General features: G+C 35.2%; 1 protein-coding gene across 1 annotated transcript in view; it reads right to left on the bottom strand.

Annotated features, from left to right (window-relative positions):
• The window catches only part of WDR70 (WD repeat domain 70), a 142,240-nt gene that overhangs the window by 59,229 nt on the left and 56,307 nt on the right, over positions 1-26,704 (bottom strand). The window contains exon 11 of the mRNA XM_085297698.1: positions 4,132-4,306. Within this exon, the coding sequence (XP_085153824.1) occupies positions 4,132-4,306 (175 nt within the window). The remainder of the gene's footprint in view (positions 1-4,131; positions 4,307-26,704) is intronic.

Genomic DNA, 26,704 nt, shown 5'->3' with positions numbered 1-26,704 from the left:
AATGCATTTGGCTAATTTCAGCGTTAGCAAGTTACCGATGGCAGTTTCATGGAGACAAAAAAAAATAAAATAAAGGGTGTACAAGGGTGTTCTTCCAAAAATGTTTTTACTCTCACTACATACAGCTGGGAGACTTGGAATTGTACCAAAAAAACAGTGGAAGCAGAAAACTGAATGAAATATTCACAGTGTGTGTGACTAGTCAGAATGAAAGAAGGGAAATTGTTCACACACCAAAATCATTTGCCAGACAACACTAAAATTAAAAAAAAAAAAAAAAAAAAAAAAAGGTAAATGCCTAAAGAGCTCTAAGGGTCTTGGAATAAACAGTTAATTCATGATCCTAACTTACAACAAAAAGTTATTTTGATCGCAAATGAGAAAAAGACACAGATGATAAAATATGAGCTAGAAAGGAGCCTCTTAAAAGGAAAAAAAAAAATAAAGAATTATTCAACAGCACCATTCTGGACAAATTCCTACACTATTGAGCAGCGAACACAAAGTGCTGCCAGGGCAGAGAGGGGCCTGCCAATATCGAGGTTTACAAACAGCGACTACAGTCCGAATCCTGCTCACTAGCGTGAGTCAGTGTATCATGAAAACACTCTGTTCACACTGCCAATCTTTCTGTATTAAACAACCCCACGATGCTCCTGCGCAGCAGATCAGTTTTTTATATTTGCCCTTTGATGGACTTAAATCAGCAGGATTCTTGCGGTCAGGTGTGAAGCCCTCAAGTCATGCCTGGAGCAGAGGATAATAAACTTACAATCAGCAGTCAGAAACCATGGCCACAGTGGCAAGGGAAAACTCCTGGGAGCTTTGCCAGGAAGCTTCTGCCACCTTGTACAGAGGTATGGACTTCAGGAACTGCCAGGGGAAAACGTGGCTTCCTGCCAGCACTGCAGCAGTGCGCCTGTCTCGAAGGAGGTCAGGGAACTGAGAGCCCGTTTTGCTCAAGAAAAGAGCATTATTAGACTCTCCTCCTTTCCAGGGATAACCACTGGGTACTGCTGGTGTCATGGCACCTCTCCTTCGTGAAAGCAAGGGCTTTATGCTTTCACCGTGGCAAGCAGAGAAACTTCCCTCTTTCTGAAGCCGGCTCTGATGTTGGAAGAGTTTTGACTCTTGTCTGCATTTTGAGGAGTAAGAGAACAAGACTAGAGTAGGTCAACTAACACAGTGGTTTCTCAAAACCAAACCTGCCTYGTAACCTTCACAGACACATGGATAGCAGGCATGGCAGACAGCTGGCCTCAGGAGAGTGGGCCCTARTATCTGACAGACAGATCTGACAGATCCGATCTGATAGAAACATCATCCTAGATTTGGTTTGTGCTCTTACCTTCACATGCAGAGCATGGGGCAATGACAGGGTTGAAATGCCTCTTAAATTTTTGCTTAAAAAGAAAACTGTTCAGACTGTCAAACTATGCCCTTATTCGATCAGCTTTGGCACGAMAGCTTTACTGAAGTAAGCCCGAGAAAGTTACTTCTAACTTAAAATACCTTCATGAATTTGTCATTTTTCCTGCTGTATATGTGCCAAATCCACAGTCTACAATAATGATGCAAGAATCATACCTAACTGAGCAAATATAAGAAATTATAACAACAACTTGCTCCCTTCAAATACTAGGGGTTTTTTTGTTTGTTTGCTTGGGGTTTTTTTGTTTTGTTTTTTATAGATACAATACTGCCTTTTTAGCTTAAATACAAATGCTGCCTTAACTTTGACATGACAAGAACTGTATTGTAATACAGCAAAATCTGTGTACAGAGCTCCATACTGTTTCAACAAAGTAAAATAATATCTGATGGACTAGAAATTAAAAATTTCTTCAAAAATCAGAAGTTAATATCTCTTATTTATTTCTTTAAACAGCTTAGCTCTAGCTACTTGATTCTTACAACTTTCTTTGCTCTTTTTTCCCATCTCATCTACAGTTGCTTGTACCCCCAAAACTGTTCCATGTTGATGTGCCTTGAACATTTTATTGTTCCCTTTAGCAAACAACTCTGCATCCTCTGCCAGGCTTGTAAGTGCCTTCACCACTCCAATGCAGAACTCAGTCCCATCCTGCTCTCCCTAAATCTTACACTGAACACTTTGTAAGTGCTTATATAGTTACACATTCCTTTTTTATTTATTTTTTATTTCCACTCTGCTAATGTAAGCTGAAGCTTTTTTTTTCTTTTTTAATTATCTTATTCCAGCAAGGTACCTTCTGAAATGCCTGATTTTAACTATAAACATAGATTTCCAAAGGGTACTGGCAGCTTTATATGAGGGTGCCACTAAAACAGAATTCAGTACTGCTGCTTTTGGAAAAACTTGYACATTTCTTAATGGTACCAACAAAAGCGAAGACAAAAATTCTGCAGACTTTAAAAACATAAATTCAATGACACTATCAAACTCATTTCCACTAGGAAATCTCTTTAGGCTTGCACTGTTACACAGAGGTCACCAGTTGGAAATTGCACAAGATGCACAGGATACATCTTTAAATTATTCATAATCACCTTAAACTGCACTCAATCAGCATTGCAATATGTCATCTTACAGACACACAAAAGTTCAAAAGGAAAAGCACATGAAAAAGCAGACTACCAAGAGCACTATTGTTAAAGCTGCACCAGAAAGCTTAATATTTCAATACTGTATATGTTAAAATAAACAGCATACACAGGTGATGAAAGCCAGTCTCTGAAAAATTTATTATTCTGTTAGAACAAGTTTATACTTAGGATGAATTCTCAAGCTTCATGCCATTAGGAAGTTTTACTGGGTTTATAGTGGAAATAAAAACAGAAATAAAAATAGATGACAATCCAAAAATACGGGCTATACTTTGAATATGATCAACTGGCTTTCTTTTCCTTTACATCCGTACATTTCCCCTTGACMTCAACAATCAAATTTTATTCAGTCTTTGTGAGAAGTTCCCTAAATTGCATTTTTTCCCTTTTAAAATCAAGTATTTTGAATGATGAAGATGAACATACTAACATAAATTACATTAATTCAGTATTATTTCACTAAATCCATCCTACTTTACTGGAGTTGTAAAGCTTTCAAAGATTTATGATGTCAGTTTGATTCTAAGGATTTTTTTTTTTTTTTAAACCTATTCATTCATATTCTTATTTTTGGCTTCCAAACAAACTGATTCTAATCTAATTTTCTCACACTACACATAAGCACTTATCCCACTGAAGTCAAAGCGAAGTGAGACCAGGGACAACTTCCTTGAATAAGATGGGTACGGATGAGATACCTAACCATTAGTTTAAAAAGCAGTAAAATTCTGACAAGTGAATTTCTATTGCAAATTAAGCTTTTTGAATTGGACTGGTTTGTAAACCACACTACTGAAAGCAATAGAGAGCACTGATTGCTCCAAACTTTGAATCACAAAGTAGCAATATGAATTTTATGTATCCTTTGTTATTTAGATTCCTAGCTACCGGAAATACAATTTTAAGTTGAACATGAACAGGACAACAAAATTACAGATAGAGTTTATTTCATCTTTTGCATATTTAAAAAATTTCAAATAATTCTAATTCTGACTCTTTCTGACTACACTGTATTTCTACATATTGTTTAACTTTGTCTTAATGGTAAATCTTACATTTTTGATAATATAACAACAATTTGTATTTAATGTGTAGCATTGTACTTACCCACTTGGATTCTGCTGCCCTCTGTATATTGCCTGGATGAATAACTGATTTCAGTATTAAGTTTTTCAAATTACTACTTAATGTATTCAACATTTCAAATAAATATGGAAATATATTTCTTAGGAATCAACAAGAAATGACAGCTTTTTACAAAAGCATCACATTTTAAATTAACAATACTCTAAATATAGGTATGTGGCCAATATTTTTTTTAAACCAAACTGCCAACAGCTTCCTTCACTGCTTTGCATTGAATAGCATCAAACTGAATGACTAGTTGAAGAAAGTAGAGGAATTATTAAATCTTGCTTATACATATTACATTTTCAGGGGAAAAAATATATATAAGAATAAAAATATTCAAATTAATTTTATCAGCTTCAACATTCAGCATTTTGTATATTAAAAGTCCGTACTGTTACCATATGCTTGACTTACACTCATATTCCTATCCCAGATCTGGATGGAGCCATCCTGACAGCCAGCTGCAATAAGTTTACCATCTCTGCTGTATGTGCAAGTTGTAGGAATCACCCGTTTACCTTGAGCCGATCGTGGTTTAAATACGCCTTTGTGCTTTTTTTCATTGTTAACATCCCATGTCCTCACAGTTCTGGAAAGAAGTTTAAAGAAAGAATTGTTTAACATACAGTCAACGTATACAAAGTAATTCTTATGATATAGTCAAGCACTTTTTTCAGCATAAATGGCATATAAAATTACTTAAATAAAAATAATAATCACAAAGTAGCATATAAGATACAGCACAATGGTCAGCAAACTAAAATATAAAGCCACTTTCCAAGTAAGAAACTTTGTATTAACTAACATGTATGTGAAGTTAAAAATAAATAAATAAATAAACAAAATAAAATCTTCCCAAGCTCTCATCTAAATGTATATAATTACCTGCACTGTCAATGGAAATCAGGAAAAAACACATTTAGTGCTTTACAAGAATTAAGACTTTAAGAATCAGGTATAAATGCTTATACAAATTAATCTACTAAACAGATTGCCTCCATTATTCTGACATGGCAATAGCTGATAAACCTACTTTAAAATGGTAGTACTGCAGGCTGGCTGCTTATTATTCTGGCTTTTATTTATTTTAAGAGGCATTTTAAACAATTAATTGCAATATTTTTGTAGTTCTATTTCACTAATCCTAAAGGTTTTCATATCTGTGGTAAAAGTGTTCAGATACTTTACAAAGACTCATTTATGTAATACTATTTCTTAGAGTTGAAGTTTTCCCACATTATCAGTACAATAAGTACATCCTCTTTCTTTTTAATGGAAAAAGAGTATCTGCCTTGGTCTTCAATGTTTCTTAGAGACATAAAAACATCCAAATGAGAGAGAACTAAAACACTGAGATACAGGTGGATTCTTTAAACTGTCTTAGATACAAATGTTTTCTGTCCATTTAATATGTTGATTTCTTTCCAGATAAAAATTCAAAACTCTTCTGGCATCTAATGTGGAGAGGAGTTTCAGGATTTGGCAAAGAAAGGAAGATCATTAATTTAGAAAGAAAGAAATCACTAATCTCAGGACAACCTCATTTGTTTAGACTACACAAATACTGCCTATGATTCAACAGCACGTAATTCACTGGTTCTCTAGCAAAGCAAATATGACTTGGTCACAGCTGCCATTTTCCAAGAACAAAACAAGACGCTGAGGCACAACATTAGCAGTTTCCATCAGAGCTGCAAGATCAGATAGGCTATAGAGCTGACATACATAACTGTAGGACAAAATAAGCAAGAAAATCACTCAGAAATAGCTCACGAAAGGTATATATAATTGCACATATAACGAGAATAAAGAGAAATCGAGTGAAATGGAACAAATCTTTAGTTGCCTACTATACAGTCAAGATCAACTGCTTTATAAAAAGTCTTCAACTCACAACTGTAAGGAATCAATTTGTTTCCTGTTTTTTCATTTTTAATAAAATGTTAAATTATGATATGTTTTCTAGTCATCTAAATAAACCTGTGCTGCTATGTATTGCAGAAATTAATGTATTATTTCTTCAATGAAAAAACTATATAAGATAATGCAATTTCTTCAAAGAACAGATAAAGGACATACTAAAACTTCAGGACTTTCCTGACTCCCTACATAAATGGGCACCTCCTCATCTTCCCCGTTGTTAGTTCCTTTATATGGAGTTCTTTCACACAGGGATCCATCCCTTGAATCCTCTTGTTTTGAGGGCAGGAAAGCAGATTCTTTAACCAAAGCAAACTTTACTGCAAAACATTTCACATTTGTTACATGCATTCTTTGCTTGATAAGCCCAAAACCTACCCCGGTTCTAGGATAGGACAATAAATTCTCACCTACCAGAAATGAGCAGAAAAAGGCCAAAAGAAAAATTTCAACTGTTAGACACATGGTCTGAGTATGACACTAACTTATTCTGACATACAAGGACAGGCTGAGAGAGCTGGAGCTGTATAGCTTGAAGAAGAGAAGGCTCAGGGGGTTCTTATCACAGAATGGTTGAGGTTGGAAGGGACCTCTGAAGATCAGCTAGTCCAACCCCCCTGCTCAAGAAGGGTCACCTAAAGCATGTTGCATAGGGTTGCATCCAGCTGGGTTTTGAATATCTCCACAAAAGGAGAATCCACAGCCTCTCTGAGCAACCTCTGCCAGTGCTCTGTCACTCTCACAGTGAAGAAGTTTTTCCTCATGTTCAGATGGATATTCCCGTGTTTCAGTTTGTGCCCGTTGCCTCTCGTCCTGTCGCCTGGCACCACTGAAAAGAGTCTGGCCCCATCCTCTTGACATCCTCCCTTAAAGTATTGGTAGACATTGATAAGATCCTCTCTCTGTCTTCTCTTCTCCAGGCTGAGCAGGGCCAGCTCTCACAGCCATTCCTCACAAGRAGGGAGCAGGCCTCCTGCCCCCTTTGCTGGGCTTCTAAATTATAGGGATGAATYGTTCTTGAGCTTGGGGGAAGTGGTGCTTGAATATTAACCAGCTCTCTTGGACCCCCCTTCCTTCTAGGGCCCTAACCCACGAGATTCCTCAAAGTAGGTTCCTGATATTATTGTGTACAAATACCTGATGGGAGAGAACAAAGACGAGAGCCAGACTCTTCTCAGTGATGCCTAAGGACAAGAGACGATGGTCCCAAAAACTGAACTATGGGAAATCCCATTTAAACATAAGAGGGTTTTTTTGTTGTTGTTTTTCATTGCTTTTTCTTAACTGGTGGTGGCAGCAGGGAGAGGAGGCAGCGGTCCTATACTAGAACAGGTTACTTATCGAGGTTGTGGAGTCTCCATTCTTGGAGATACTTGAAACCTGACAGGGCATGGCTCTGTGCAACCTGCTATAGTTGACCTTGCTTTGAACAAAGTGGTTGGACTAGGTAACCTCCAGAGGCCTCTCCCAACCTCATCCATTCTGTGATTCTGATATTCCCTTTTTTCTCTCCATACTCTCTCAACAACCATCTCCATGTACCATCTTCAGCAGGCACCTTTCTCATTCTGCCATTTACTCAAAGAATTATTTGAGGTTTTTTCCCATCTCTTTCCTTCACAATATTCTATCCTTCCAGCACCTCATCCAAATATCCACTATCTCCAGTTTCTCTATCCCTTCTTGGGATCATCATCATCTGCTGTAGTGCTACTTCCCCTGTCATACCTAACGTTTCCCAGAGACCTGGCATACTTACTTCTCAGATATACAGGTTTATCAAACAACATGGTTATGTGCTAAGAATTTTAAAATCTGYCACTTTCTTCTTCCCTTTTTATCAGAGATGTCCCACAAGCATCCCAGCTGCAATTCCAAAAGCAATCTCTGAGCAGCCTTCACCAGTAATTCTTCATTTCAGCTGGCAACATCATCTAACATCTCTTGCCCTCTTTATAACGCTTTCTTGATTCCACATTTTAGGGCCTTCAGTCCTTCTCTTTTTAGGGCTCCATGGCTTGTCAAGAACTCAGTCACTTCGTAAGACTATAAATCAAATTCAAACTTTCTCATTCCTCTTACTTTTCAACTGTAAAAAAAGACGGAACACTGATGGCCTATCTAGCTCTACCTCACACCTAACATAAAGAAAGTCAAAAATTTTGATCCTTAAATCAAACTTAATGTCAGCAGGTCAATAACACAAGAAGAAAAATCCAAGTTTCCCGAACAACCTCTTGTGCTGTAGACAGTTGGTAACACTGCCTCACGAATGAATTACATGCACTGTTAAAAATATCCACACTGCTTGCATGTTTAATGTCCCCTCAATGTTTCTTTATAGTCCCCACACTTAATATCTGTTTACTATCCCCCTGCTGCTACTTGATCTATGAAACCTTTTTTTACAAGAATTAAAAAAAGAATTAAAAGAAATCATCCATCTTATATACAAACTGGAAATGATTGATAAGAGAGTCTCTAACTCTTGAGCTAAGACTGAGCTYTTTACTGAAATCTTTCCAATTTTATTTAAAAACAGACATCATATTGTGAAAATATCTCAATAATACCATGGGCAGATTTCAGCTTACTATACAAATCAACTCGTCCATGGTATCTGACTGAATCAGCACTGACCAAAACATAATCATCTCTAAACTGTACGTTTTGTATTTTCTTTCAAACCTGTGACAGACTAGAAATACAGACCATCTGAGAAGGATACTCTGCAGCACCCCAGAAACACACTTTCACTATCTCCTTATAAGGATCATCATTAAAGTCTGAGTATGATGTAAACAAATTTCTTTCGCCTCTGTGATTCCCCTTTCACTCTCCACACTCCGTCAATAACCAGCTCAGGGCCCTGCCTTTTCTTTCAACATGTGCCTTGATGCTTTCTCCCCTTCTACTCTTTGCGCTGGAGGGTGACTTGTCTCTTTTTCCAGTCCCTTTCCCTCACAACAGTCAATCCTTTATTAAAATGTTACCCCTAGCCTGAAGGAAAGGGAATAAACAGGGAAAGAATCCCAGAAATTTGCATCATTTGCCTTCACAGCATATGTCTTTAAACTGGCAACACACCAAACAAACGTCAGCTAACGTTGCTTCTCCGCTTTTGTATGCTCTCGACCCTCAATCACCGCACCGCATCGTGGTAAACGCAGAGAGCGCACTCTTTTGAGTGCAATGATGTCTTGCTTTTTTGCAGAATGTTTTGGACCATTCCTCTCTCTTCCTCCTCCCAGACATAACAAATAAATAAGGATTGCATTACGACAGTCTCATTTTAGCTTCCTAACCTACCCTGGGTCCAATCTAATCTTGTTTGTGTTGAAACTAATAAAAATCTTTACCATTGCATTGAATCAAATTAGTTCTAGACTCCTTTTGAGCTAAACTGATTTTTAAGGAGAGTATTTCCACAGATCCAAAATGAGTGTGAAATGAAAGACTAATGCTGTATTACTTTTACACTCAGGTTATCTGCAGCATTTAGCAGAAGTATTAYACTAATACTTATCTGTTATATAGCTACAAAGTTATATTTGAACTACACTGAAAACACACGGAAAATATATTCCCTGAACAATTTTCTTAGTTCTTTTTTTCTTGAAAACAGACTGTGTTTAATAACAGTTTGTTTACTAGTAAAAACAACATATATGGAAGGATTTTTTGAAAATTATCCCTTCAACATATATGCTCATTCTTCCTTCTCAGCCAGTATTTTTATACTGAAGGATATGCAGAGCCACAAATATTTTTAGATTCTTTCATAACTTTATTTTCAAAGAAAACTTACGTTAAAAAGGCTCTACACACGCAAGCTTAACTTTTTTAATGTTGGATTCCACATCTGCAAAACAGATTTTGTAAAGCTTTTATACTTGCCAAGAGCAATTCAAAGCAACTTAGAAAAGGATGGGAATGTTCTTTTGGAAAGGTAACATGGCTATTTTCCTGACCAGTGAGAAGTTAAATGATCCATATTTAAATAAACGACTAATTTAATTACTGGGGTCACTTTTTGTTTCACAAATGGCTTTCCTCTTTTTTCCTAATGTTCTAAGATACRACTAAGACAAGATATCTAATAAAATTTACTTACAACAATGCTGCTGTTTTAACACAAATTATTATAACGTAGCTGCACATCCTGCAAGCATGGAAAWTTTCTCYAAGTCCTGATTCAGCAAGCCAGTGYGCATTCTAATACTATATTCTAATATAGTCTTCTGAAAAGTCAAGGATTGAATGAATTCAAAGATGAAAAACCTGACCTGTCAAATTCTACTAAGGGTCTCTGCCAATCTTCATATGTTTCTACTGGATGCAAATCTCTCTTGCACAATATTGAATGTTGTTGGCATTTAATCCAATACAAATTATATTAATTATTCTTATCTGTCTTATAATACATAAAAAAGCAACAGAATATATTAYTGCTGGAAGTTCAGATCAAGCTTAATGCTGCACATCTAACGACTATATTATAATGCCTACCTTTGTAATATAAAGCTATCAGATACGTTAAAATCATCATACAAATACTGCTGCAATGGAATTTATCCCTAGAATACAGAATTCTGAGTTACCTTGTTAGTGATATGGTGAAAATTTTTAGAAATGTTATGTAATCCTCTATAAACAAACAACTGATCTTAAGGCAAGATTTTTGAYATCTTTTTTACCACATTATTTCATTACTTACATAGGTAAGATTGTTTTAAGACGCTTATATAATATRGTGAAAAAAACTACCTAAATTAGAGTATCTATACAGAATAGCTGAAAAGTTCTTTGAAGATGCACTCCACACACATTCTTGTACAAGACCATGTCAGCAAAAAAAAACTTTCAATATTGTATCCTCTTCACCCTTTTTTGAGTGTCAGTATGTTATAGGTGTATTCTGTTGAGCACATGGGACACAATGAAGGTTTAGTCACATGTCAGATACTGAAAAAAAAGTTGTGTGTATACACAAACAGATGGAGAAATCCAGAGAAACTTCCCATACTTGTTTGGCAGAAAAGCTTCTAAATAAACCTCCTACTCTCTGCATCTGAACAGAGTTAAAAAAAAAACTTAAATCAGTACAGGAAAAGTCCTATCCATTCCAAGTAAAATAGTAACCACAGTAGACACAACTTTATAATTTACAACATCTTTTCAGCCATTCTATTATTGAAATACTCCCTAAAAAAAGAAAAGAGAGAGAATTTACCAGATAAAACATTTTTACCAGAATATGAAACAAACAAAAACATCACAATTTTTATGAGATATACAGCAAATAAGTTGGAGCAATTATAAAACAGTATTTTTTCATATTTCTAAATAAAATAGGTAGCCCTTAATCTGCATATATGTTTATTGCCACCATTCTGTAATTACACCTAATTTATAGTAGTTATTTYGTGTGAAAAAAATTTTGCATCTATTCCCATTGTCCAGTCTATATGAATTAAAAAGCAAAAGAACTCAAATTCGTAAGGACACATAAGCATGACTGTTTGCACAGGTAGTTGAGTCTCTGAATTACTAAGTAACAGTCCCACAGCTGGGCAGTATATGCAAGATCTGAGGAAACTAAGTTAGAAAAGGAGATAGGGAAGAACCGACTATGAATGAGTATAAACTGGATTAAGCAGCAAAACTCCTTACGAAGGTCAGAGGGAAGAGCAGAGATAAAAGGAAWGCAAGATTAGTCAGGTAAGAGACCAAAAATAAAAGAACTGAATAGCATGCTAGCAAAAAGAGAGGTAAGGATGAGGTATTTGATGCGACACGTGACAAGGAGTTCCCAGCAGAGCATGGTACTGGGAGAAAAAGAACTGTTAAAGGCTGGAGGGAGGGGGACTTCAGAGAGGCTTCAAAGACAGTCTGAAGGATGTGAAGACCACACTTTTCTGCAGTACTTGCAGGAGAACCTAGTATTCCCAAGTTTCAAAAGCCTTTTGCTATCACAGTGCTCGCCCCAGCTACAGCTGTTCCTGAGAGGATGACAATATATTAATGTTACTCCTTTAGCATAAAATACTCAGGTTTAAGTGGTTTTTCTGAAGGTCATAAGTGGACTTATATTCTCAGAAATTATGTTTTAAATCTAGGATGTTATATGCAAAACCTCCTACATGAATAAAAATACACTAAAGTTGAAAAGTCAAGCTTTTTCCTTTTTAAAAAAGAGGTCACTAAGTCAAACTTTTGTAAAGGCGATCAATTAAGCTGACTTCTCATTTTCTGTGTGTGTCATCTCAGAAGTGCTGAACACTTCCAACTGCAAATTAAACCAAAGAAACTGATGCTTTGAGTAAACAGACTGCTAGATAATGCTAAGTACTCTGAAAAGTCTTAGGTGCTTAAAAGTGCAAAGTCAAAAYCAGTAGAGATTTTGGCTATTAATTTTTATGCTTGTCATTTCTCTATCTGTAAAATGGAATACACTCATTGCTTACTACACTGCTATGTAGATAAACAGTTTATTTTCAGATACAGTAGAGGGAATATCACATGAAAGCCCAAGAGTAAATCATTCTGCCTTCAGAGAAAGGGTTGAATAGTGAGAAGGAACAGGAGATAGGACCACAGGATTCCTGCCTTATGGCAGGACACAGAGGGCACAGTGCTCACCTGACAAACAACTGCTATTTTGTTTTAGTCTCACTGTTCATTAACATAGACTTTTAATTTTTATTCAGTCCTTCATTTAGAAGTACAAAAATATTTGAAAATATTCTGAAACTGATTTCTTCTCAATCCCTGACTTAGAATAATGACTGCTTACAAGCAAGCTGTATAGCACATCTGTAAGAGGAAGACAGCAATAGTAGCAAATGATATCAAAATACCACATGTGATCACTTCTGGTTGAGAAACAGGCCAACAGATGCATTCAGATACACAGAAAGTGTTACCTGTCAATATGTTTATATAACTCTTTTCACAGTATAATGAACACATGGTATGAAGAAATATGTCATTTAACAGAAGTGTGGTACATAGAAGAATACTTCACAACTGAGCCTCTTAATTATGACAACATAAGACTCTTAAATGAAATCCAAAGCTCACAAGCTTTGTATACAGAGATTCATCTCTGCAGTTTCCAGAAACAAATAACTAGTCAGCCTTTAAAACGATATAAAAATTAAACTGCAGCAACAAACTTCCCAGAAATAAATTATTAATTAACATGCTACAAATCTCACTGAATTAACATTGACACACATCATCTAAGCAAATCTCGGACGCAGAAGTGATCTGCTTGCGTTGCTCAATCCAGCCCATCCCTGCCACAGGGGTTTCATCAATAGGTGAAAAGAATCTCTTCAGTTTATAAAATTATTGAGGCCTTAGATGATGCAGTGCGGAATAAAGGGATATCTTTTGTGGAGTGCTCTTCACTGCAGAAGCTTTTCTGTTACAGGAAGAGTCTCTATGGAGAACATAGCAGAACTGGAGAAATAACAAACACATGGGGCAACAGTCAATGTGAAGAGACACCATCTTCTCAGTAATTTTCTGAATCAGTGCAGCAGTTCCAGTATATAAAGTTATACTGTATGTATTTGTTTCAAATATTCCCTTCTAAATGTCTACCCAAAGTGATGGAAAAATTATCTCATAGAATTTTACACAGACAGTCCTAAGTACATTGGTAATTTTTTCAAAGACTGAAAACTTCAAAGTTCCAATGACTATTTGCAAATTATCTCATCAAAATGACCAAYTCAAAATTCCTCCATTCTCAGTAGTCAAAGTTTTTAGTCAACACCATTTGCACATCACATTAGAAGAGAGAAGTAATGACAAAATACAACACAAAAAAGGTAATTGTCATGGTAAATGTCAGCAGATTGCATTTACTCAGCAATCAACTCAAGATAAAGCATAAAAAAACATCCAATCACATAAATAGAAAGATTTCAGAATGGATCATGAAGAAGGATTCCAAGATTCAGCTCTAGACTTATTTTCTTGTGAATTTCCACTGAACTATATTGTGCAATTCAAAGTTCAGAAAAATATCTAGCTACTTCCAGTTTTCAAAGATTCTGAAGCCTTTAAAAGTAATGCCAGAGACCTAAAAGATTTACAACACATTTTTGTTTTGTAAAAAGACTTTGATATACACATTTGCCACAGGTTCTTAAGAGCCTCAAACTTCCAAACTACTCTTGCTCTTAATGTATAAAGCAAGCCACGTTTGCTCTCTTATTTCTGATTTATTTGATAAGTGGATAGATACTTGAAATAGTTATTTGCAGTTCAGATGTTCTTACGTAATTAAGGCCAGCTAGACAACACATTACGTGTAATGCAACATTCCTAGCAACACATGAGAATACTAGCAATTTGCTCTGAATGCAATCTCTATCCTGGAAGACAGTGTAACATATTAAAATTCAAATCATATGCCAAAAAGTAGGAGACCCATGGAAAAGTAAACAATAAATGAAAAACCTTGATTAAAAATAATTATTATGCACCTTTTTCCATTCAGTTTCCAAATGGGGCAAAAAGGCAATGAATTGAGATCTTATCTCCCACTTCAATAAAGATAAGAGTGAGATGTAATCAGTCTCTCTAAGGGGTACATTTGGTTAAGATCAAAGGGGAAGACTTCTGATAAAGAACATCTCCACAGTTCACATTACCGTCACGAGCATGAACTGAAATGACTCAAGAGCAGTCTTGCATGATACAGCAAAAGCAGGAAGAGTAAATCACTGGGAAAACAGGATGCTTTCTAAAAAGCTGATTAGTCATAGCTATAAAAGAGTCAAGACTCATTTGGATCTCAAGTTATCTCCTTCACCTCAATAAATAACTTTGATAAGAACTAACATTCAACAGCACTCTCCACTTAATCCATAAAAATCAGCTAGAATTAAAATAAACCTGTCAAGCAATTAAAAGCTCTCTAAAACAACACCTCAGCTGACACTATCACAACAATTAGTCTTCTTAACCGTTTTTGCTACCACCTTAGATCTCACTCTCAACCACTTTTCTGCAGCTCCATTAGCAGWGAATAGCAATCAAATATCAGCAAGCAAAAAAATACAGTACTGAAATTTTTAAAGCCAAATAATCTGTTCTAAACAACGCAAACTTTGACTCAGCTACACAGATTAACTGTGTGTTTTGTGCTATAGGTATTTTACAAAGCAAGTTTCACTTTCTATTTATATTTTGTAGTAAAATCTCCGTAAGGATTTATGAAAGGGTTCTAAAGACCAGGCCAAACTACAGCATATAAAGTGCAAGCTGGTACAAACTTCTTTATTCATCATATTTTCTGGAATAAACACCAAAATGTTAGACACATTTCCCTCCTCACAAAAACTAAGAAAGGAAGACAGTTTACTTTGTAGAGAAGAGATACAGTCCTTCTCAAAAGATTCATGAATAGTTCCATTTCTGTATGGATAATCACAAGATAGCCATCTTTTCACACTACTCATTATAGTCTGCTCACGTGTGAAATATTGCTACAACTAAAGAAGCACCTAAACGCCTTTCTGCCTTTTGTCTATATAAGGCAAAAAGTGCAGAGATTGGTGGACAAAGTAGCATTAAATTGCATTACTTTAAAGATGAGATCTAAAGGAATTATTCTCTCTAATCAATGACGTTCTCTAGGTTGGGGGAAAATGTTTTTTATTGTTTTGGKGGAGTCAGAAATGTGTGCATTTTAAAATAATAAATGCAGGAAATAAAAAAAATCAGAAAACATTTTAATAACCTTTCATTTCTTTCTTTTTAAATAAAAGACACCAGAGAAGAGAGACTCTATTAGAGCCTGTGATGATAAAACATTGAATGCCTCTAGAGTTTCAATATGTCACCTCAGAGTGCTCCAGTCTTCTGCTTGACTTAAAGCCCTAAAATTTCAGTCTATGCAGTAGTGAGTGCTAGTGTCAACTCAAGGCTTTTTCAGCTAGAACTTGAGGATGTCTATGCAGTAATTCAGTTGCTCTTCAAATGAATGTAAAGGCCCAGCTATGCCTTTCCCTTTTCTTGGGAAAGCTGCAAAATCAACATATTTTCTTATATTTGATTTTTCTTTTCACTGACAGAAGATATAAATGCAAGATGCTTTGTATGTTTAGTTTCTTCTGTGATATGACAAAATGGAGCAAGAGAAGTGCTTAAGTAAGCCATTTCAGAAAATTCAGTTTCTAATTTTTCTAAATTTTATATGTTTAAAATCCAAATGTGTTTTTCCTTAAAGCAAAACAGCCTTTAGTAATAAGGAGCAAATGGCTCAAATTAGTGGTCCCCAGCTGAATTTGGCCCATTTGACAATTTCTTCATCCTGAGCCCACACTTCTGTGGAAAAGAGAACACAGCTTTTAGAACTGCATGAAATGGCAAAAATACCTCTTGCATCTGTCTATGACCAGTTGTTCAGCTCCACAAGCCACCGCTCATTTCATGCGGCCCAGGAGAGAAATTCCAAAGCTGCCGTTCAGTTCCTCCCACCGAAAATCATAGAATCAAGTAAGGATCAGTAAGGTTGGAAGGGACCTCTGGAGATCATCTAGTCCAACCTCCCTGCTCAGCAGGGTCACCGAGAGCATGTTAGACAGGGTTGTATCCAGGTGGGCTTTGAATATCTCCAGAGAAGGAGACTCCACAACCTCTCTGGGCAACCTGTTCCAGTGCTCTGTCACTCTCACAGTGAAGAAAATCTTCCTCATATTCAGGCGGAGCTTCCTGTGGTTTCAGTTTTTGCTCATTGCCTCTTGTCCTGTCGCAAAAGTTGAACCATCTTCTTTGAAAGCATGTTCCAGAGAAGTCAGTATTAAAAGTGTAAACTTACCAGATACTCCTAACAGCCTTCGGTGAAATCTTAAGTTGAAACTCGTAACTTTAAGAAAACAGTTATAGTTCCAAATGGAGACAAAAAGTTTATTTTAGTATCACCTCAGATGCTGGCACATGAACAGCTTCAAATTCCTAATGAGGTCATTGCATTTATACATATACCAGATGCACGTGCACGTATGCATATGCATGAATATAAATCTTAGACACTTGATATCAAACAACTCAGACAACTTCCGTATGAGACTTATTGAGTGCTATTGCAGTAAGATGACAAAATTAACATATACAAAAAGATTCTTATTTGAAAGTTTCATTTTAAAATATTAGTTAACTACTAATAGTGAAGAAATCAAGAGGAGGAAACTTTTTCATATCATCTTAAAAGATGAAATGAAGTATAGATTGTGCCTATATTCTGTAAAGGACTAAACTCTCAAACCCTTAATACAGAAACTGTCACAATACTAACCATCTATTTGTAGACTGCACAAACAAATTCTATCCATGCTGCAACTATAATGAGCATATTATACCTACTGAAAAAAATATTTGGACAGTTTATGACATATTAATTTAGTTTTAAATCATCTTACTGCTGTCAGAAACGCAGTTTGCAAACTTTGTAACTTTCAGAGTTACATTTCAAACTACTAGAATTACAAATTCTTAGATTATGATTCATCATCACTCAGTGGATTCCCTAGTTCTGCCCATGTGAGTTTCTCTGTCCTACACTGATAAACAGAGTGAGCTTTTCCTATTTCATATGCAATAAACTTGGAAGAGGTGAATAACAAGCATTTCAAAGTTTATTGTTTCAGAAAAACAAACTGATCTAGTCTTGGAATCAACATATGAGAAGAGAATCAAAATCTTAAAATGAAAACAGAAGAGCAAAGCATTAATCCATAATGCTTAACTAAAAACTGAATCTTCAGTAAAAGTATTTGCATGAACTGTAATTTAAAAAACACTTGATTAATCAATTTCACTTAAACCATGCTATGTGGAAAGTAGGGCTTGTTATTGTTGACTTGGGGTGTTTTTTTTTTTTTTTTTTTAATTTTAAAATTAAAACCATTCCACAGGGATGAAGGACAAAGGACAAACTCTACTTCCACAGTGCCAACAGCTTGACTTGCCTAAGTAATGGAAGTAATGTGTTTTGGTACCCCATTTTTTCCTTCATTGTAGCAAGTTTCTCAATTTTGTTTTAAAATTTTAGCCTTTAAGAAAAGCTAGATAATCTGTCTGAAACTGACTGAATCCTTTAAAAATGAAATTATGTAGTAAAAATGTCAGTTGAAAAAGCTCTCAAATGCAAGCTGTTACAAGTGACTGCATTTTTTATTGCAGCAGCTAACATTCTAATCAAGAAAAACTTCAAAAAATATTAACATAAACGTACATAGTTTATAGAGACAAAAATAGCTTCACCAACTCTTTTGTAAACACACAGCTTTCAACAAGGACCCGAACAGTCATTACTCAAACTCYTCTTAAACAAGCCTGCTCATTCGCTGCACCTTCTTAATCAGTTCTGCACTGTATATATGCGTAAGTAGATAACTTCATCTAGGAAAAATCATCTTCACATATTTGGAGGGGACTTCACACCTTCACATAGACCAAGACAAAAGGGAAACTATTACACCAGTAGAGTGCAAATGACTGCACATGGGCAGGATAATAAGTCATTTCTCGATGAAGGTACTCCTGTATTATGAACAAGTCTCAGAGATGACTTTCCAAAGACTTCTAATTTTCACTCACCAGAGAAAGTTTTTACAAGAGCAACAGAACCATAACCCAGCACAATCACAGTGCTCCCTCTTTCTGCCAAATACCAGGTTTGTATGCCAAAGGATGAGAACAATCAGCAATTTCAGAGTTAAAAAAAAAAAATCAGAACTTAAAACATAACTGAAACATGTACTTCCTAAGCCTCATTCTTGGAAGCAGCTGAATTTCTATGGCTAAAATAAAAACAAAATATCCACTAAGTGAGGATAGATGAGGTAGATATACAAATCCTCCTCTGTAGTTTTCTTTTCATAAATGTCAATTCTGCTTTATTTTTACTCCACACAACCACTGAGAACGAGTTTTTAGATAATCTACATAGTATTTAAATATAGGTATTTAAGCAATAACGCTATGGTACACTGAGTATCTCATGTTGGTTAAATCAGATTAGTTTTAGAAAAAAGTAGATTTTTTTAATATAGATAAGGAATAGACAGAGACCTAGAATTTCTGTAAAAAAACACAGGAATAAAAGAAAATTTATTCAAAGACTTATTTTATCTTGGGATCAGGTACTAGATGCTAAACTTCTTACTTCCTATTTATTTATTTATATAAATATACAAGGRAATATCTGGTTTCCTTGAAGTTGCAAAAATTTGTTACTCCATACACACTAACTTTCCTCCTGATTTGAACTTTATGAATGCAGCAGTAGTCACAGATATTTATTATTCTATCTTAAATAACAGTATTATCTCTAACAATTCACAAGTGCCTTAACCGTCAATTCACAAATACTAATTACAAGTAATAAGGTTATTTCTCTACTCAACTTTCTCCACTTAACTGCTGACTATGCACAGAATTCTTTTAAGTTACATTTCAAATAATTACATGCATTTCCAAACAAATCGGGCTGATCTACCACATCTACAAAAGCTGTAATCTCTACCACTTTTGCAAGCCTTGCAATATTTCATATTTTTCAAGACCTCTAACTTTTGGAATTGGTAGACTGTATGAGTACTTCAGCTTCCACTTCAAAGAATACAGGAGAAGAACTTGAAATATTATTCAAATTCAGACTAAAGGCTCAGAAACAAGAAAGCAAATATGCAACCTGTTAACATCCCCACGCTTAAAAATACTCAGTTTATTTGTATCTTGAACAAATGCGTGTTGTTACATATCTACTTGAAAATCTTCCTGGCATGGTCTAAGACATTATCATCTTTGGCTGTTTTAGTTGTAAATCATCCATTTGATTTTAACCCAATGATGAGGCTCTTTAAGCTGGTAACTTTACACCAAAGCAGAGGAGTAACGTTTTCACAGCTTATTTCACCAATTCTGTCATAAGGGTATTAGTCTTCAGTAGATGATAAAAATCTGGGAGTAAGCAACATTTTTAAGTGGAACAGCTACTTGATAACTGCATGCATGGTTCCTCAAAGTACCAGAACTCGTGCAGCTGAGCAATGATGATGTTATTTTTCAAGCACAGTACTTCAGGAGACTGGTAATGTTATCTAGACCCTTCTAAACACCAGTTCTCTGTTAAAATCAGCCATTCTAGAGTTATTAAGAACTGTTATTGGATGGTTAACCCTCATGTAAATAAATGTGTGGTATGTAAAATAAACTTGACATCTTTTGTCCACTTGGAAAAGTTTCTAAAGAAAATAAGCCCAAGTGATGTCAAGATACTAGTCATGAGCTTTATGAGTATTCTGAAGTAGTCCATTTGCATGAAAGAACTGAAAACATATTCCACACTGTATTTAAATGGAAATTTTGATTTAATGGTCTGCAAAATACAGCTACAGAAGTACATTTTTATATCAGCACTATAATTGTTCATTTCAGGATATATGTACAATATACACACACTTGCTATACTTCAGTGTCGTTAAAATATTACCAACAAAAACTCTGAGGTAAAAGTATAAGTATTTCCTACTTCAGAGAGGCACATGATGGGCTGAAGCATCAACTTACAGACATGGGATAATACCCATTAATAGAATTATTATAAATTTGATGTAAAAATAACTATAATTTTAAAAACTCCCTAAGTAAGTTTTAGTGCCAAATTCTAACTCAAGACTACTCTGTTTAAATTATTTACTGGGCTTTACAATAAAAATGTTGACAGAATAATTAATTTTAAAACTTAAGTGCATACACTAATAAAGGGAAGGCACCTTTTTTCTTTTTTGTTTAATATCAAAACTCTTCAGTATCTTTTATTCTGCTAATGATCCATTTAATTCCCTGTGAATCACACAACAGAAGGAAGCTACAAACGAGTATAAGTAAATTATTTATTTTGAGGGGAGGAATGTATATGGTCTAGTAAGTTTACGATGACAAAAGAAGATCTGCATTTTATCTTACTGAAAGTTCAACCACGGGAGACTGAAATGCTTGCCAGCAGATTCCAAATCATGCAGACACCAATGAATGTACATCTTAATTACAGAGATTAGCTGACCAGAAGTTTCCATTACTATTAATGAGCTAACTGCAGAATATCGATCGTACATTTTGTGTCTTACCACACAGAACATTTCACAAATCTCAGGCCTGGAAAGATTTCCAGAGGTGAAGAAAGGTTGCCAAATCCAAACTAATCCCTCTCAAGAGAAATTATATAATTCAAGTATTTGTTAATAAAGCTTTACATTAAATGCATTTAATGTAAAAATGGTTAAAAATGGTTAAAAATGTGTAATACCTCTAAAAAGGAAAAAAACTACTTGAAAACAATCTATTGAGGAATGATTTCCAAGCAGAAAGACAGGAAAGTAAGTAAAAAGTCAATGAAAAATTGGTTGGTAACAATGTGAAGGCAGATAGATTTTGAAGGGATACTTAACAAGAATGTTTTATAGTTGTGCATTAAGGTACTTCAGAGAAAACCGTTAGATCCATTTCCCACAAGAAGTTGTATATAGCTAGACTTCTGATATATAAACAGTTCTGCCATTCTCGGAAGGCCCATGTATGGGTTTCTTCTATATAAAGCTTCCTCATCGCCTCAACGRTTGAATAATAACCTCAACAGACATTTACAGCTCAAGCCTAAAACATTTATCCATAAATAATTTTCTACGCCACATACGTAAGTYGATCAGAAATTTCACCATAAAGAAGTCTACATGCCCATTCCAATCTCATCCTTGCTAACTGGTGCTTTTTGAGCTTACTAGTTTGTGGCTGAAATTTCTCTTTCAACCAGATAGCCAATTTAAATGTGAAGGCTCCAAATGATAAAGAATTTATTGTATTCCTTCCTCAACAATGACTTCCGTAGTCACGTAATCTCACTGTTGACAATACATACTTTTTATTTCCTGCGCAATCTTGTTTACTTTAGCTTCCAGTCGTTGGACTTGGTTATGTCTTTGTCTAACAATTTAAAGAAATTTTAATTATCAGATATTTTATCCTTGTATCAATACTTTACCATTGACAAGTCTCTTAACGTCCTCTTCAATAAACTAAAGCACACTCAGTTCCTTTTGATACTAAAGGCTCATATACAATAAGCCCTAAGTAACTTTCAGGAAACAAGTCCAATTTTGAAAATATTATTTTCTACATATGACCTTGCATGCTGCTGTCTTCATCCAGGTTACTAATTWATCCACTTCGTTTATCAGCGACTAATACTTCTGTTCAGGATTTACTAGGAACAGATTTCTCCTTTCTCTGATAAAATATTCTTTAATTGAAAATGTATCCAAACACAAACGTTTTGAGAAAATAATCAAATCTTATGAAACTGCATTAGAATCACATTCTTTTGATTACCTCAGATTATCATTTTTAAGATTTATTATCAGTCAGTGCAGCTGATGCATGCCAAAAGCTGCATGCCCTTAGAAGATCAAATCTTTAAGTCAAAAACAAAACTCACTGAAAATAATGCAAAATACACCAGGAAATTTCAACAGATTCTGGATTATAACTTACTGCTTGCAATGTRCTTATGACTATTATACTTGAACTTGTAAAAGTTAGATTAAATAAATGAGAGTTTTCTCTCAGAAAAACTCACAGAGATTTGCCATGTTATTCTATCCCTGAGACTCRTGAAACAGGTCTTTTTGAACTGAACAGATTTCCAGACCAACCATTGTCCAGTGAAATGATGTAACATCAATTAAGAAATGCCAGCTCAGTCTGCTGCTATTCATTTAGATAATCAAAAAGCATCCCATGTACATCTTTCATGTGCTAAACAAAGTAATGTATCAGTAATGCATCAGTGGGATTTTACCTAAACCATGAATATATGAAGACTCAGATAAAAAATAAATTGAAATGTTATTATACAATGAAATTACCTGTAATTCCAAATATCACAAAGAAACAAAGAAAACATTTTCCCCCAAATTCAAGCTATAGAATAATATCACTACTTAATACTACATAACTTTTATGCAGAACCAGTTTTGAACGTTAATAGTGCCAATTTAATCAGACATTTATTTTCTTAGATAGAATATATACTTTATCTGTGTAAGGAAGTGCCAAAATAAATTCTCATCTACCACACATTAATTTTCACTATCAAACAAAAACATCTGAGTTTAAGTCTACTATACTTTCCATTACTACTAGAATAATCAGAGAATTCTGGTCATTAAAAATGTGTATTTCATAAGAAATATTCTTATAAATTGAGTTGTAGGTTAAAATTAACCAGAGAATACTAAAGAGGAAAAGATTTCACCTTCATATAATAAAAGATATACGAAAATTTTTATAGGAGAAGACAGGAAAGGAAATTGCCAGAACGAAAGCTGTTTGTATAATAAAGCCATTACAAGGGAAGAGTTTGCTCAACAACCTGCAGATGACTGTCAGAAACATGGGAAATTTCCTATCAGTTTTGAAACTGTGCAACTTTTCCCTCCCCTTCCCTATCTGACATCAAGCTGAGCTGATGGAAAAGATAACGCTTCCAGTCTCCTGTCATTTCTATCCTGACAGAATTTACTTACCATCAGATCTGCTAACAAGGCTGCTCAAAACTATTCTCTACCCCCTTTCAGTCAAAATGAGCCAAAGTCAGGGAAGATGAAATAATTAAACAACTTTCAATTAATCTGTCTCATTTTGACAGAAAGAGGTTAGGGAACAATTCCCCAGGGAAAATTTATGCATATAGCCTAAGTTGTGCTCAGGATAGCTGAGAAGTGAAATACCAACTATTGCCTTTCCAAGCTACCCTAAGAATCCTGACAAGAGACAAATTGTTTTGAAATGGCTGTTCCCTCTTGCTGTGCTGGTTGCACAGCTTCAAAAGGAGTAAACTGTTCAAGAAGCATTGAAGTAGTGTGAATATTTAACTTCTGTGCTTGCCAAATAAACCAACAAATTTTGATCTGACAAAAAAAAAAAAAAGTTTCTTGCCATAATAGAAATCAAACTTTCTTTTGGTACAAATAAAAATATTTCATTATAATTGATTTCTTTCCTTTTATGTTTTAAATTATTTTTGAAAATTTGCCTGAACTCAAATAATTTCTTGAAATAAAAAAGTATATCTCAAAAATCATGAGGCAAAAAACATTCAGACTCTAGAATAGGATTTCATACATGTATATATATGTGTTTGGGTATACACACCTATATAGAGATTTGCATGTATGTGTGTACGTTTACACACTTATATACATATTGGCAAGAATTTCCTTACATTTCCTAGTATGCAACTCCAGGTCATACTACATGACCAGCAAATTCAATTGTTTCATCATAACATTTTTGCACTCTCTTCCCTAAAAAGAAGTGTGATCCAACAAAATATAATTCAGAGTGACTTTTTGAGGGAGTAATAACTCTGGACCCCATAGCAGGTCCTAGGCTCCATACTATGCAACTCATTTTAAGAAGTAAATCCAGAAACTGCAGGAAAGTGCAAGCTTAAGATTTGACAAGTWAGCAAAGATTTGTAAAAGATTTCGTAGACAAGAAGGTAATAYATTAGGGCTTTAGTTTCATGTATCTTTTGCCAACTGGTCTTCAAATTTGTGAAGATACATGTAGTATTTAAACTTAGTTCCTAAAACATGAAGTTTATACAAACGTCTTGGTATTGGCACTGCTATCTTACTTTTCTCACTAGTTCTCAAAGCTGCAGCCTGCCTGACCAGTACTAATTGTATTTATTAAACATAAAATTTTTATTTAATACACTGATGCAAAGGTGTTCAGACTAATGAAAGCTTCTGAAAGCTTTCTTCACTGTTGTGGTTTGCCTGTTTGCTTTTTAACAAAAAAAGGTTAGTACATATAACTTAAATTTTAATTGTGGTATTTCTTCAAATCCATTATCTACAAAATTCTGCATAACAGCAAGATAGTATAACTCTGCTTACACTGAACTACTTGAGTACTTCTGCTCTCACCTCTGTTGTCATATCCACAGCAATACTGACACAACACTCAAGAACCATGGGTTTGTAGCTTCAGTTCTCCATTTGTTAACTAGGAGGCTACTGTAGACCATCACTGGAGGAGTTGTTAGCTATTGCAGGCCTTAATATAGTGTAGTGGTTATCACATCTGCTTTACACGTTGAAGGTCTTGGGTTCAAGCTCCAGTAGAACCAGCATCAGGAAATCTTTGGGAGGTTGGACTAGACGACCTCCAGAGGTCCCTTCCAACCTTTGTGATTGTGATCTGTGATGTTTGTATGCAAATACAGTTCATCAGGACTTATTTACTCTAAGGGTAATCATCTCACTCAGCCTGAGAGGCTATCAAACTAGTGCAGATACAAAATCTAGGCTTCAGGTTATATTCTAAGTCTATGAGAAAAGCCATGTACTCCCCGCTACACAGTCAGTGGAGCTGTCCCTCAAAGTTTATGGCTGAAGCAGGCTGGAAATACAAATTTAACTCTTTTGCAACAATCTACTACTTTGGAAAATTCTACGGAGCAAGTATGTGAATTGCAATGGGGCACAGACCTCAAAGGAACACTCACTGAATAGTCTAAGCTGATGGGAGCTTGCTAGTTCAAAGAATTATAACGGCACGGTGGAAAGAAGAGCAATTGATTGCTCTGCAGGGAAGAGACTGACTGCTGGCCATCTTCAGCAGCACTACTCCAGAGCCAGCTCAAATCTCTTTTCTGTCAAGCTATCAAGTCTTTATGCAGTTCTGGACACAACAAAAGGAATGTGTGTGAAGAAAGCAATGTTCGCCATGAAGCAGGAGTCATACACGACCACCCACACAGAAAAGCAAACAAGGCAGTTGGTGAGAGGGAGATGAGACAACAGCTATTCTAGACGCAAACCTGGTTAATGGGATGGAATTGGTTAAAATATAAAAGACGAAAGGTAGTTGGGATGAGAGTGATCATGAAAGAGCACTGTTCACTAAACTGCATCAAATTTCAAATGCATCAGCAAAAGCTAAATGTCTAAAGTACTATGTAGGACATAGCTGATGTCCTAAGGTAGAGGCAAACTCTTCTAAATGGCAATGCTTGAGCAATAGATGCAAGTTATGCAAAACCACATCACTTATCCATCACAAACCATATTTTGCTTGAAGCTATAAATCCTGTTTGCAAACTAAATTTATCTTATCATCAATTGTTCCATAAAAACGGCAGTCAAGCTACCACTGTTAAACAGTTAATATTTATTTACCTGAAAATAAGGATTTTAACTTCAAGAATATTCACATTTTCTTTTTTGATCATTTCTATGATCATCACTCATAATTTGCATTGCAACTCTTTAGTGCAGAAATCTGTCCTTTACTTTTACATTAACTTACTGTGAGAACATTTATTGACCAAAGTAAATTAAAAAATGACATTTTAGCATCTTGTCCTGTGGAGCAGAGTAGTTGCAAATYTGAAACACGTATTTGACAAAAGTCTAATAATTTAGTTGCAACCTAAATATAAAACTTTATTTCTGAAAATAGGAAGCTACTTCGCTGAAATAACTTCACCTACTTAACTGGAGATAGATTTACCCTGAAGCAAAATTTATCTCTAAGTACCTTATTAAGGAGGGTCACTTGAGGATGGCAGTCAATATTCCCTAAGATACATTTTAAAGGCTATGAACATTAACTTAACTTTCTAAAGGGTGGGGGAGGTAAGACTCGTGAGAGGAATTTTCTACAGTAAACCAGCTGTTAAGCAACCCCAGTCCTGGCTGCAATGACAAATCACAAAGTTCAGGACTGCTAAATTTCAAGTTTGGCTGTGATTCTGCTTCTAAAAGGAAAAAATATATGAGAATAGGAACATAGAACACCTGTTGCTGGAGCATTTAATATCACTGAGCTCTCTTGCTTATTCATACAGAAATACCCATCACATGTTAATAAGAAAACATCCAAATAACAAAAACAGTATTATCCGTTTCCTCTTCCGCCTTTGTTTTAATATAGGAGTCAACCGATATTTTGGAATGATATAAACAGTTAC

Source organism: Rhea americana, unplaced genomic scaffold (genome assembly GCF_003343005.1).
Source record: "Rhea americana isolate MKP2758 unplaced genomic scaffold, rheAme1 scaffold_13, whole genome shotgun sequence".
Classification (NCBI taxonomy): domain Eukaryota; kingdom Metazoa; phylum Chordata; class Aves; order Rheiformes; family Rheidae; genus Rhea; species Rhea americana.
The sequence above is the reverse complement of the archived record's forward strand: the minus strand, read 5'-3'. Positions and strand labels throughout refer to the sequence as shown.